Source organism: Muntiacus reevesi, chromosome 5, assembly GCF_963930625.1.
Source record: "Muntiacus reevesi chromosome 5, mMunRee1.1, whole genome shotgun sequence".
NCBI lineage: Eukaryota > Metazoa > Chordata > Mammalia > Artiodactyla > Cervidae > Muntiacus > Muntiacus reevesi.
The window spans coordinates 120,588,682-120,603,615 of NC_089253.1; the positions used below are offsets into that span (position 1 = coordinate 120,588,682).

At 36.3% G+C, this 14,934-nt stretch overlaps 1 protein-coding gene across 1 annotated transcript in view; it reads right to left on the reverse strand.

Moving 5' to 3' along the window:
* LOC136169421 (membrane cofactor protein-like) overlaps window positions 1–14,934 on the reverse strand; it is a 30,253-nt gene that overhangs the window by 7,621 nt on the left and 7,698 nt on the right. Inside the window, exons 2-5 of the mRNA XM_065937178.1 lie at window positions 13,992–14,177; window positions 13,555–13,654; window positions 3,402–3,487; window positions 1,905–2,102 (exon numbers count right to left, since the gene is read on the reverse strand). Coding sequence (XP_065793250.1) covers window positions 1,905–2,102; window positions 3,402–3,487; window positions 13,555–13,654; window positions 13,992–14,177 — 570 coding nt within the window. The remainder of the gene's footprint in view (window positions 1–1,904; window positions 2,103–3,401; window positions 3,488–13,554; window positions 13,655–13,991; window positions 14,178–14,934) is intronic.

A 14,934-nucleotide genomic window follows, 5' to 3' on the forward strand; every position in this document is an offset into this window, starting at 1 on the left:
TTTCAAATTTTTTGTCTGCCTTTGGTATCAGGGTAAAGTCCCCATGAAATGAGTTGACAAGCACTTGTTTCTCATATTTATTGAAGAGTTTGTGTAGAGCTGCTGTTATTTATTCCTGCAGTGTAAGGTAGAATTCCCCAAGAAGGCTCTCTCTCAGATCAAGGAGGTCTATGTTCTCATTGTGGGAAGGTTTTAAGTACAAATTATATTTCCTTAATAGATATAAGACTATTCAGGCTACCTATATCTTTGTGTGGAGATATTTTGGTATATTTTTCTTCAAAGGAATTTGTTAATTTCACTTATTGTCAAATTTATAAGCATAAATTTGTGATATTACAACTATCATCATCATAATATTCTTTAATCATCCCTTTAAATATCTGTCTGTATATTAGCAATGTCCTCTTTTTTACTCTTTGTAAAAATTTATTTTTCATTTTTAAACAGCTTTTAAAGAGTACATTCCATTTACAGTTATTACAAAATAGTGACTATGTTCTTCATGTTATACAATACATTCTTGTAGCCTATCTTATAGTCATGCTCCCTACCTCTATATTGCCTATCTTTCCTCTCCCTGCTAATAACCAGTAGCTTGTTCTCTGTATCTGTGAGTCTGTTTCTTTTTGTTACATATACTAGTTTGTTGTATTATTTAATATAAATGATATCGTATGATATTTTTCTTTGTCAATTTATTAAATATCTTTTTTCTTTGTCAGCCTAGTTATAACTTTATTTATTTTATCAATCTTCTCCAAGAACCATGGGGTTTCATTGGTTTTCTGTATTTTCTCTTTACAATTTTATTGATCTTTCTCTATTTATGATTATCTTATGTCTCCTGATTTTGAGTTTGCTTGCTCTTTCACTTTTAGTTTTGTAAGGTGGAAGCTTCAGTTATTGACTTGAGACTTTTTTTTTGTAAAACAGATTCATGATATAAATTTCCCTCTAAGCAATACTTTTGCTGTATCACACAAATTTTGCTATTTTGATATACCATGTTTTTCATTTTTATTCAATTCAGAATATGTTCTAACTTTCCTTGTTACTTTAACTATGGTCTTTTTATGAGTATCTTTCATAATTTTCAAATATTTGAGAATTTTCTAGATTAGCTCTTTTAATTCCTACGTTTATTCCATTTTGATCAGATAATGTATTCAGAATGATTTTAATTCTTCAGAATGTGCTAGAAAATGACCTCCCTTAGAAAATGTTCCATGTCGAGTTGAAAAGAGTAAATATTACCCTGTACTCAGTGACTGTTTCCTTCCAAGAGTCAAAGCCCCTCTAGCATCTCCTTGCTTCATGTCACTCGAGTGCCTTAAACATTGTTTTAAAAATATATTTTGTCCAGAGTTTATCATTATTATCAATGAGAGAGCTAGCCTTTAAAAATCTGCACTACCGTTATTTGTAGCCAGAACGCTCAGACATCTTGCAATGTAAGGAAAAACTTTATTTTTAAGGCAGCGTGTGTTGATTTTTTTAGTTTTTGAAGCAAAAAGTCTTGATTTTTATACACACACACTTATTAGTTCACAATGTGTAAACTGGAATGTCAATAACATCTGGGGTGAGGAGTGGGAAACCCCACAACTAGAACTATTTTCTATTCAATTTGGCCTAAATTAAATTAGAAGTCAATGTAAACAGAGGAGGAAACTTGCATGATTGTTTTATTTACTGGCAAAATTATTTACTTATTGGTAAAACTCAATGGACAGGAGTTTGAGCAAGCTCCAGGAAATGGTGAAGGACAGAGAAGCCTGGCGTCCTGCAGTCCACGGGGCTGCAAAGAGTCGGACATGGCTAAGTGCCTGAACAACAACAAAATATTTACAAAGTATTCCACAGTATTTACAAATAAAGGAGATAAATGGAAATATGATCACCTTTACACAGAGGAGGGTCACTGCTCCATTTGTTAGGTTCAATACAAACAAGTTTGCTTTGTCCAACAAGTGAATATTCATCTGGTCCATTTGAAAGATCACAACTATAAGTTATCAATTCATTATATTCAAATATATTTCTGTAGCTATTGGTGTGTTTTCCATGTTTTATTTTTGGAGGTTGTCCACAATAAATCTCTTAAAAGAGGAAAAAAAGAGAAAACGAAGGCAAAAGAAAGGTGAAAGAGTAAGACTGTTAGTAAAGTCCTGGGCACTACCTTCAGTAAGCTCTTTAACTTATGATTTCTAGAAGTTAACTGTGAATCCATTATCCATTTAGAGAAAAGTTTCCATGAGAAAATGTATTTTCCCAAATTCAACTCACATAGAAATTAACTTTTAAGAACCAAACTCACTTCCTTAAATACCTATTAAAGTATCTAATATGAAATTCCTATATTATTTATAAGGACATGCAAAGTTTTGTTCTAGACATCATAAGAGATGGAAATTTAGTGAGAAAATATGCTTGTGACTACATGGAAACTTACATTACCATATGTAAAATAGATAGCCAACAGGAATTTGCTGTATGGCCCAGGAAACTCAAACAGCGGCTCTGTATCAACCTAGAGGGGTGGGTTGGGGAGGGAGATGGGAGGGAGTTCCAAAAGGGAGGGGGTGTATGCATACCTATGGCTGATTCATGTTGAGGTTTGACAGAAAACAACAAAATTATGTAAAGCAAATATCCTTCAATAAAAAAATAAATTAATTTTAAAATAATAGTAAAACCCACCATTAGCTAAGAAATGCTTTATAATTTATAAACATATCCATTCACTACGCATCAGGGGTTCACAATAATACCAAAATACTGTCTTACTTCACTGTCATCCTTGTAGCTGTATAGTGAAATTTCCCAGAATCTACAAATTGTGTGAATTTGAAACCGACTGAATCCAGATGTCTTCCTTTAAGCCAGATATTTGTAAAAAATGTAAAACAAATGCCACTATTCTGGAAATTTTTTATTTTTTTCATAAAAATATGGTGTATGTATTAACATGCATTGACTTTATACCAGTCTTAAAAGTGATTTAATAAAAAACTATTTTAAAAACTTTCATTCTAATTTCAATAAAATGAATACCAGTAGACATAAACCACACAAAGAAAGTTTCCCAGGTGGTACTAGTAGTAAGAACCCATCTGCCAATACAGGAGACATAAGAGATGCGGGTTCCTTCTCTGGGTGGGGAAGACCCCAAGGAGGGTGGCATGGTAACCCACTCTAGTATTCTTGCCTGGAGAATCCCAGGGTGGGCTACAGTCCATAGGATCACAGAATTGGGACACGACTCAAGCAACTTAGCACTGCAAGGCACACAAAGAAAAGCTCTTTGGGATCATTGCTGATTTAAAAGCAAAAACAGATCCCGGAGCCAAAAAGTTTGAATGTTCTTGATCCAAATTCTAAAGTGAGAATTTACTTACTTTCACAGTGTGGAATCGTATCACTCCAAGACACATTCTCTCCAATAAGGTTACAAACTATAATAGGTTTTCCTCTTAAGAAATAACTAAATAGAAAAAAGAAAAGGTTACCCTTTCTTTAACAGCACACATAATAGTGAAAACTTTTATATGGTTGTGTTTCTATACTATAGTACTTTGAGGGAGGCATTTCTTAAGTGACATGATAAAAATGAAAGTGCTAACCAAATCTGCAATTTTAGTCAAATAAAGAGTTATTGACTGTGAACACACATTGGTCCACAGCAAAAAGTCTCCATGACTCTGTCATGCTGGCATCTTGGCTCTCTCTGGAAAATGCATCACTTTCACTTGCAAGCTTTAGCTCCCACCACTGTTCAGTTAGAACTGGGAAAGAGAGACCAGGCTCTAGAGCCTGCCTGCCTGGATTCACGTTCTAGTTGCATGAAGGACTTGCTATTTGAGCTTGGGAAAGTCTGTTACTGTTTTTCTTGCTCAATTTCCTCATCTATGTAAATGGCACAATAGGACATACCTCATGGGATTGTTTTGAGGATAAGTTAGCATCTGACACATACTGCTAGGTAACTTTTACCTCTTTTTAATATTCTTTCGGTTCAGTTCAGTTCAGTCCTCAGCTGAGTCCGACTCTTTGTGACCCCATGGACTGCAGCACGCCAGACCTCCCTGTCCATCACCAACTCCCGGAGTTTACTCAAACTCATCCATTGAGTCGGTGATGCCATCCAACCATCTCATCCTCTGTCATCCCCTTCTCCTCCTGCCCTCAATCTTTCCCAGCATCAGGGTCTTTTTCAATGAGTCAGCTCTTTGCATCAGGTGGCCAAAGTATTGGAGTTTCAGCTTCAGGATCAGTCCTTCCAATGAACACCCAGGACTGATCTCCTTTAGGATGGACTGGTTGGATCTCCTTGTAGTCCAAGGGACTCTGAAGAATCTTCTCCAACAACACAGTTCAAAAACATCAGTTCTTCAGCGCTCTGCTTTCTTTATAGTCCAACTCTCACATCCATACATGACTATTGGAAAAACCATAGCCTTGACTAGATGGACCTTTGTTGACAAAGTAATGTTTCTGCTTTTTAATATGCTATCTGGGTTGGCCAGAATATCTTCCTAGGAACAGCTTAGGACTGCTACTTAATGCAATCTTCTCTTAATCTTTTCTGATAATTTAAATTCACAGTGCTCTCTCCTTCCTCTAAACTCTCATTGTAATGATCATAAATAATTGTATGTATTCAGCACTTCTTATTTACTATTTTGCTTTAATATATTATACTAGTATACATTGTTTCAATTTTTTTTATTTTTTTTAAGAAGAGTCTATGCTTTAAGTTTTTGGAACCTTTCAAAGTGCCTAATAGGCTCTCTATATCTATGACAGAATGTTCTAATATTTTTACTTAATGAATTTAAAAATAATCAGTGAAACTGCTTGCACAAGATTCTAGTCGACTTCCCCATCAAGTTGCCCTCATTTTTTTGTATATTGTAGTGTTTTAGGAGAAGACTTGGGGAAGGTGGCAGAGTTGGAGGCACTAGGAATCTGTCTCCATAACTATACAAAAACTGCAATGGTAGAGTCTGCCTGATTTCACTATTTTTGAACTTTGGAGTCTGCTGAAGAAGTGCAAGTTCCAGAGGAAAGCTCGGACAGGCAAATCACATTCATTTCAGTCAATTTCAGCTCTTAGGAAAATAGCAGCTACCCATTCCCACTCTCAGCAGTGTCGCAGGCAGCTGGGCATGTGCTCCTGAGCGGCTGCAGGAGGCAGAGGACCCAGAGAGGACCGTCCTCCAAGAACCAAGGGTAAGTACTCTGATTGCCGACTTTGGTTTCTGACCACAGAAAACGGTGGGTAACCATTGCTCTCATGTCTTGTGGACACTTGCAAGTCCCTTTTTTATTGGCTGAAGTGAATTACATGGGATTTAATGATCAAGCACCATTTGCTTCCAATTTGATTTTTGCTTTCAACTTCATTTTAATGCTTTAGAAGCCAATAAGTAAAGATTAGACATTCAAAAACAGCTGCATATGAGGGGAAATTTAGAAAGTAAGTGTGCATATTCAGGGAAAAACTCAGAAACAGCCTGACAAGACTTTCAGTTTACAACTCAGGCTGATGGCTGGCAGAGAAATATCCTACAGCAATCAAAAAACAGTAACAAAAACTGCAATTTCGAGGGAAAGGGGAGGGTCTGATTTCCAAAGTTACCATATTATTAAATTCCAATGTCCAGTATTCCACAAAAAGTCACCAGGCATACAAAGAAACAGGAAAGTATGGTCCATTCAAAATAAAAATAAAATTAAATGAACAGAAACTGCTCCTCAAAAACATCTGATGACAGATTAGATAAGGACTATCTTAAATATGCTCGAACAACTAAAGAAAGATGTGCAGAAAATCAAGAAAATGATGCAAGAGCAGAGCAGAACAATCCTAAGGAGAATGTTCATGTGTGCCTGCTCAGTCGTGTCTGACTCTTTGGGACCCCATGGACTGCAGCCTGCCAGACTCCTCTGCCCATGAAATTTTCCAGGCAAGAACACTGGAGTCGGTTGTCATCTCCTACTCCAGGGTATCTTCCCAACCCAGGGATCCAACCCTCGTCTCCTGTGTCTCCTGCATTGAAAGGCAGATTCTTTACCAGTGCACCACCTAGGAAGCCCATCATGAGGAGACAGATAACCTAAGAAGAAATCAAGAAGGAACTCTGGGCTTAACGTACAGTATCTGGTACAAAAAAACTCAGTAGAGGGATTTAAAGAAAATCTGAGCACGCAGAAAGAAGATATCAGTGAACCTAAATATAGAATGGGGGAAGTTGTTGAATCTGAACAACAGAAAGAAAACAGAGTGAAGAAAAATAAGCAGTCCCTAAAGGACTTGTGTGACATCATCAAGAGGATCATACACATTGTGGGAATCTCAGAGGAGAGACAGAGAGGGACAGAGAAAACATTTTAAAAAATAATGGCAGAGAACTTCCAAAATTTGATGAGAAACACAAATAAAATCAAGAAGCTCAACAACTTCCAGGTAAAAAGAACTTAAAGAAGTCCACACTAAGACACATAATAATCAAACTCTCAAAAGACAAAGACAGAGCAGCTAAGATGGCAGAGTAGAAGGACCCTAAACTCACCTCCTCTAACAAGAATACCAAAATCACAATCTACAGGACAATCATCACTGAAAAAGACTGAAGCCTACCGAAAAAGGTGCCCTAGAGCTAGAAACAAAAAGATGGAACCACAAAGAGACTGGTAGGAGGGCAATTGGGAATATAATCAAATCCCATTCCCTTAGGTGGGTGCCCCACAAATTATAGAATAATTATATTATAGAGGTTTTACCACTAGAGCAAGTTCTGAGTCCCAGTGAAGCCCCTAACCCAAGACTCCAGCACTGGGAAGAGATCCCAGAGCATCTGGCTTTGAAAGCCACCAGAGCTTGATTACAGGAGCTCACAGGACTGGGAGAAATAGAGATTTCACTCTGACGGGGTACACAAACATCTCACAAACACCAGGAACAAAGGCAAAAGCAATAACTTCATAGGATCCTGGATCAGAACTACCTACTGATCTTGAAAGATGTCCTGAGGAAGCAGGGGGTAGCTGTGATTCACTTTGGGGATATAGACATTGGTGGCAGATATATAGGACTTCTCAGATGGCCCAGTAAAGAATCTACCTGTCAATGTAGGAGATGCAGGTTGATCCCTGGGTTGGGAAGATCCCCTGAAGAAGAAAATGGTAACACACTCCAGTAGTCTTGCCTGGGAAAGTCCATGGACAGAGGAGCCTGGAGGGCTACAGCCCATGGGGTTGCAAAGTTGGACACGACTGAGCACATGTGCATGGCAGATATATCAGGGAGCATTCATCTGTGTGAGCCCTCCCAGAGGCTGATAGTTTGGCACCAAGACCTGGCCCCACCCAACAGTCTGTAGGATCCAGTGCTGGAGACACCTCAGGCCAAACAACAAATGAGCATGTGCAGACAGGCTGCCTAAAGACTTCCTGAGCCCACAGCCACATTTGGGCTTCCCTTGTGCCTCAGCTGGTAAAGAATCTGACCACAACGCAGGAGACCTGGGTTCAATCCCTGGATTGGGAAGATCCCCTGGAGGAGGAAAAGGCTAGCCACTCCAGTATTCTGGCCTGGAGAATTCCATGTACTGTATAGATCATGGGAATGCAAAGAGTTAGACATGACTGAGCAACTTTCACTTCACTCGACATGACCCTGCCCAACAGAGGACCAAGATCCCTCCAGTGGCCATGGGGTTGACACTAGAAGCAAGAAAATTACAGCCCTGCAGCCTGCAGACTGAGTCTACAAATGCAGGCCAGCTAATCCTGGGCCCTTGAGTGATGAGAGGGTAGCGCACTGCTGGGATGCTTTGAACATTTCCTACAGAGGGTCACTTCTCCAAAATCAAAAAAGAGTAGCCAACTTACCACATACGAAAAATATAAATAGCAATTTAAAGAAAATGAAGACACAGAAAAATACATTTCAGATGAAGGAACAAGATAAAACCCCAGGAGAACTAACTGACATGGAGAAACAGAATCCACCCAAGAAAGAGTTCAGGGTAATGATAGTAAAGATGACCAAAGAACTCAGGACAATGGATGCACAAAGTGAAAAATCAAAAGCTTTTTTAAAACAAAGAATTAGAAATTATAAAGAAAAACCAAATACAATTAAAGAATACAATAACTGAAATGAAACCTACACTAGAAGGAATCAATAGTAGAGTAAATGAGGCAGAAGAACAGATCAGTGAGGTGGAAGACAGAGTGGTGGTAATCAGTGCCATGGAATAGAAAAAAGAATGAAAAAGAATGAGGACAATTTAAGGGACTTCTGGAATAACATTAAGCATGCTAGCATTTTTTGCATTATTGGGGTCCCAGAAGGAAGAGAGAGAAGGGGCCTGAGAAAATATTTGAAAAGATAATAGCTGAAAAACTTCCCTAACCTGGAAAGGGACAGTCACCCAGGTCTAGGAAGTGCAGAGAGTGTCATACAGGATTAACCCACAGAGAAATATACCATGACATAGAATAATCAAAATGACAAAAACTAAAGATAAAGAGAAAATATTAAAAGCAACAAGTGAAAATCAACAAATAACCTACGAGATTACTCCAATAAGGCTGTCAACTAATTTTCCAGCAGAAACTCTGTAGGCCATAAAGAAGAGGTGTTAAAGTGATGAAAGTCAAAAAGTTGCAATCAAGAATATTCTATTTAGCAAAGCTCTCTCATTCAGATTTGATGGAGAAATCAAAAGTTTTAGAGACAAGCAAAAGCTAAAACAATTCACTATTACCAAAACATCTTTACATCAAATAATAAAGGAAATTCTCTGTGGAAATAAAAAGATCACAAATAAAAAGAAGAAAATTATAAAATGGAAAAGCTTATGGGTAAAGGCAAACTTACAGTTAGAAAATCATCCACACACAAAGCTAGTAGGGAAGTTAAAAGAAAAAAGCAATGAAATAATTTGTATCTACAATAAGCAGTTAAGGGATACACAAAAAAATTAGATGTGAAATATAAAATCAAAAACAGTAATTGTGAGGGGAGGAGAATAAAAGGCAGGATATCTAAAACACATTTGAAATTAAGAAATCTGCAACTTAAAACATGTATAAATATAGACTCCTATACAAGAATTTCATAAACCACAAAAAAACTGTAATAGATGTACACATAAAAAAGATAAAGGAATCCAAATATAACACTGAAGATAGTCATCAAAAGAGATGAGAAAGAAAGGAGAAAAAAAACCAAAAAAAAAAAATCAACAAAATGACAATAGGAATGTACATATCAATAATTACTTTAAATGTAAGTGGACTAAATGCTCCAACCAAAAGACTCAGACTGGCTAAATGATTACAAAAACAAGACCTATATACTCTGTCTACAAGAAAGTCACCTCAGATCTGGAGATACACACACACTGAAAGTGAAAAAATGGAAAGAGCTATCCCATGCAAATGGAAATCAAAAGAAAGTCAGAGTTGCAACACTTCTAGCAGACACAATACTCTTTAATAAAGACTACTACAAGAGACAAAGAAGGACACTATATAATGAGCAAAGAATCAATCCAAGAAGAAAATATAACAATTTAAATATATATGCACCCAGTATAGGAGCACCTTGGTACATATGGCCAAGTGCTAACAGCCAAAAAGGGAAAATTGACAGTAATACAATAATAGTAGGGCACTTTAACACCCCACCTACATCAATGGATAGATCATCCAGACAGAAAATTAATAAGGAAACAAGAGCCTTAAATGACATATTGAACTAGATGGACTTAATTAACATTTATAGAGCATTTCATCCAAGAGCAGCAGAATACACATTCTTTTCAAGTACACATGGAACATTCTCTAGGGTAGATCACATGCTGGGCCACAAAGCAATTCCTGCTAATTTAAGAAAACTGAAATCATACCAACCATCTTTTTCAACCATGACCCTGTGAGGTCAGAAATCAACTAAAAGAAAAAAAAAAAACCTGCAAAAAACACAAGCATGTGGAGGCTACATGGTATGCTATAGAACAACCAATGAATCACTGAAGAAACCAAACAGGACATTTTTAAAAAATACCTAGACACAAATGAAAATGAAAACATGATCTAAAACCTATGGGCTGCAGCAAAAGCGGTAGTAAGAGGGAATTTTATAGTGATACAAACTTACCTCAGGAAACAAGAAATATCTCAAATAAACAACCTAACATTACACTTAAAGCAACTAGAGAAAGAAGAACAAATAAAAGTCAAAGTCAGTAAAAAGAAGGAAATCATAAAGATCAGAGCAGCAACAAATGAAACTTTGAACTAGAAGTTTGAAAACAGTTCAAATAAGATGCATGAAACTGGAGCCTATTATACAGACAGAAGTCAGAAAGCAAAACACCAATACAGTATATTAACTCATATATATGGAATTTAGAAAGATGGTAATAATGACCCTATATGCAAAAGAGCAAAAGAGGCACAGATACAAAGAACAGACTTTTGAACTCTGTGGAGAAGGCAAGGGTGGGATGATTTGAGAGAACAGCACTGAAACATGTATATTACCATATGTGGAACAGATGACCAGTCCAAGTTTGATGCATGAACCAGGGCATTCAAAGCCAGTGCACTGGGACAACCTAGAGGGATGGGATGGGGGAGGGGAGGTGGAACGGCGGTTTGGGCCAGAGGGATGCATGTACATCCATGACTGATTCATGTCAATGTATGGCAAAAACCACCACAACATTGTACAGTAATTAGCCTCCAATTAAAATAAATGAATTAAAAAAAAAGAAAAGACCAATGAAACTAAAAGCTGGTTCTTTGAAAAGATAAAGAAATTGATAGACTTTTAGCCAGACTCATCAAGAAAAAGGGGGAGAGGGCCCAAATCAATAAAACCAGAAAGGAAAAGGAAGTTACAACCAACACATCAGAAATATGAAGGATCACAAAAGACTACTACAAGCAACTATTTGCCAATAAAAAGGACAATCTACTGTAGAAGAAATGGAAATATTCTTAGAAAGAGATAATTTCCCAAGATTGAACCAAGATGAAATCACCAGTACAGAAATTGAATCAGTAATTTAAAAACTCCCAACAAGCAAAATATTCCAGAACCAGATGGCTTCACAGGTGAATTCTACCAAACATCCGTCCATCTTTCTGAGACTATTCCAAAAACTTGCAGAAGAAAGAACAGTTCCAAACTTATTCTATGAGACCAGCATCACCCTAATACCAAAATCAGACAAAGATATCACACAAAAAAGAACATTTTAGGTCAATTACTGATGAAAATATAAAGGAAAATTCTCAACAAAATACTAGCAGACCAATTCCAACAATACATTAAAAGGATCATACATCATGATCCAGTGAGATTTATCCAAGGGATATAAGATTTTAAAATATTCATTAATCAACCAATGCATTACACCACATTAACAAACTGAAGACCAAAAACCATGTGATCCTATCAATAGATGCAGAAAAAAATATATGATAAAATTCAATATCCATTTATGATGCTAAAAATCCTCTTTAGAAAGTGAGCTTAGAGAAAATATGGCTCAACATAATAAAGGCCATATATGAGAAATCCACAGCTAATATCATACTCAATGGTGAAAATGGAAAACATTTTCTCTAATATCAGGAAAAATACCAGGATGCCCACTCTTATCACTTTAATTCAACATAGTTTTGGAAGTTCTAGCCACAGGAAATGGAGAAGAAAAATAAATAAAAGGAATCCAAATTGGAAAAGAAGTAAAACCATCACTGTTTGCAGATAAAGTGATGCTATGCATAGAAAATCCTAAAGATACTACCAGAAAACTACTAGAGCTCATCAATGAATTTTGAAAATTTGACAAATACTAGATTAATATGCAGAAATTGTTGCACTTCTATACTCTAACAATGAAATATCAGAAAAAGAAATTAAGGAAACAATCCCACTTACTACTGCATCAAAAAGAATAAAATATATAGAAACAAACCTGTCTAAGGAGGCAAAATATCTATACTCTGAAAACTATAAGATACTGATGAAAGGAACTGAAGATGACTCCAACAGATGGAAAGATATTCTGTGTTCTTGGATTTAGAGAATCAGCATTGTCAAAATGACTATACTACCCAAGACAATCTACAGATTCAATGCAATCCCTACCAAATTACCAATGGCATTTTTCACAGAACTAGAGTAAAAAATGTTTTAAGTTGTACAGAAACACAAAAGACCCCTAAGAGCCAAAACAATCTTGAGAAGGAAGAATGGAACTCGAGGAACCATGGTCCCTGACTTCAAACTATACTATAACGCTACAGTCTTCAAAACAGTATGGTACTGGCTGAAAAGGAGACGTATAGAACCACAGAACAGGCTAGAAAGCCCATCGATAAACTGATACACTGATAACTAATCTAGAACAAAGGAGGCAAGAATAGACAATGGAGATGAGGCAGTCTCTTCAATTAGCGGTGCTGGAAAAACTAGACAGCTACATGTGAAAAGAATGAAACATTCTTTCATGCCATAGAGAACATTCTACATATAGAACATTTTACACCATACAGAACATAGAACATTCTTTTACACCACATACAAATAAATACAAAACTAAATTCAAGGTGGATTAAAGACCTAAATGTAAGACCTGATATTATAAAACTCTTTGAGGAAAACATAGGCAGAACACTCTTTAACATAAATTGTGGCAATATTTTTTTGGATACATCTCCTAGAGTAATGAAAATAAAAACAAAAATAAAAAACTGGGATCTAACTAAATGGGAAGCCATTTTGCATGGCAAAGGAAATCATAAATAAAGGAAACCTATGGACTGGGAGAAAATATTCTAACTAAATATCTAGAAAATATTCTAACTAAAATGATTCTACCAAGAAGGGATTAATTTCCAATATACGGAGTTTACACAGCTTAATACCAAAAACAACATAATAAAAAAATGAGCAGAAGGACTAGACAGACATTTTTCCAAAGAAGCATATAAGTGTCTTTTTCAGGCACATGAACAAAAAATACTAAATATTGCTAATTATTAGAGAAATGCAAATCAAAACTACAATGAGATATTACCTTATACCTGTCAGAATGGCCATGATTTAAAAGTCTACCAATAATAAATGCTGGAAACGGTGTGGAGGGAAAGGAGCCCTCCCACACAGCTGATGGCAGTCATTCTATGAGCCCGCCTTCAACTCTGAGAACGGCCATTTTAAACAGGTGTCCTTTGTAGTTAAGGATAAAGCTATCACGATTATTACATTTTTGACACATCCAATAGGCTTATTCTCACATATAATAAGTATATAATCTTGCTTTTCTTCAATTTTACTTTCTATTAATTACACATTTTTTCAGTGTAACTTATCATTTCAGTATAACGTAATTTCAAGCGCAACTTACCACCTAGAAAGAAACATGAAATCAACTTTAAGGAAATGATCAACTTGAGAAGCAAAGAAAAATGAAATTCACAATGCTTGCCTTATTTTTTTCTAAAGCGTAACTTACTTACCCCTCATCACAAGAAATGTGAGCTTCTGATTCCCACTCAAATGTTTCATTTGGGGCAACTACTTTACCATGCTTTACTGTTGGATCTGGACATGATTTTCCTAAAAGAAAATTTTCAAATTTGTTTTTTCATACCAATTTCAAAACATTTAAATCAAGATCAAAATTCTACACTGCTCTTTTCTATTGATGAAATATTATTTTCTTTAATTATTATAAGGGCAAACTTGAAATTCACATTTATTGAGGGATCAATCCCCAAGAAAGATTCCCTGGAGATTTCTCAAAGCCAGAAAAAATGGATTGCTATCTACAACCTAGTTTCTTATGAGAAAATCATTACTGTTGTAGTGGAAAATTAACTCTTAAAATGTGTAAAAATCTCTAGAGAATGGAAAAAAAAAAACCCAAGAAATAAAAATGGTTTCGTTTCCTTACTTAAACATGCTTCTTCAATACGGCTCCATGAGCCATTAGGCTCACAAGTAGCTGAGAGGAGATAAGGCCACACATAGAAGTATCCTCGGTAACACTCATAGTCTATTCTGTCCCCGGGGTAATAATGGCGTTTAATGACACCCTTAAGCTTCATACTGTCCAACACTGGTGGATCAATGCAGCGTACTAGGAATAAGAGAATAAAAACAGAAAATTAGGGATTTAATCTTTCCCATCAGCCATTGTGGCTTAGCAGCAAGCAGGTAGTACAGAATAAGTAGAAAGTTTCTTAGCAAGATTTTAAATGATTTTATCCATGGTTTTATCCAAGCGATGGTAGTAATGGAGAATGTCTTGCTTACTGAAAAAATCCTATTAACTTTTAATTTGATGAGGAATAAGCTAAATTTTCATTCAACAGTAAATTCAAGGACACAATATCTATCTTTTGAGTATTAAATATATATATATATATATATATATATATATATATATATATATGTATCCTCATGGGCTTCCCAGGTGGTGCTAGTGGTAAAGAACTCACTTGACAATGCAGGAGACATAAGAGACATGGGTTCAATCCCTGGGTTGGGAAGATCCCCTGGAGGAGGGCATGCCAACACACTAAAGCATTCTTGCCTGGAGAACCCCATGGACAGAGGAGCCTGGCTGGCTACAGTCCGGGGGGGGGTCACAAAAAAGTCAGACATGACTAAAGTGACTTAGCACAGCACAGTACGTGTTTCCTTACACATTTTTTCCCTAAATTTATTTCAAAACTCACCTCTCATCTTAAAAGTTCTTTTATAGTCTATAACACTCTGCTCAGATTACTCTTCCATAGTTCGAAACACAAGCATATGATCACTTGTTAATTCATGCTCAGTTTCCTCTCAGAAGGCAAGGTTCTAGAGGGAAGGGATCATATACTTTTCTACTA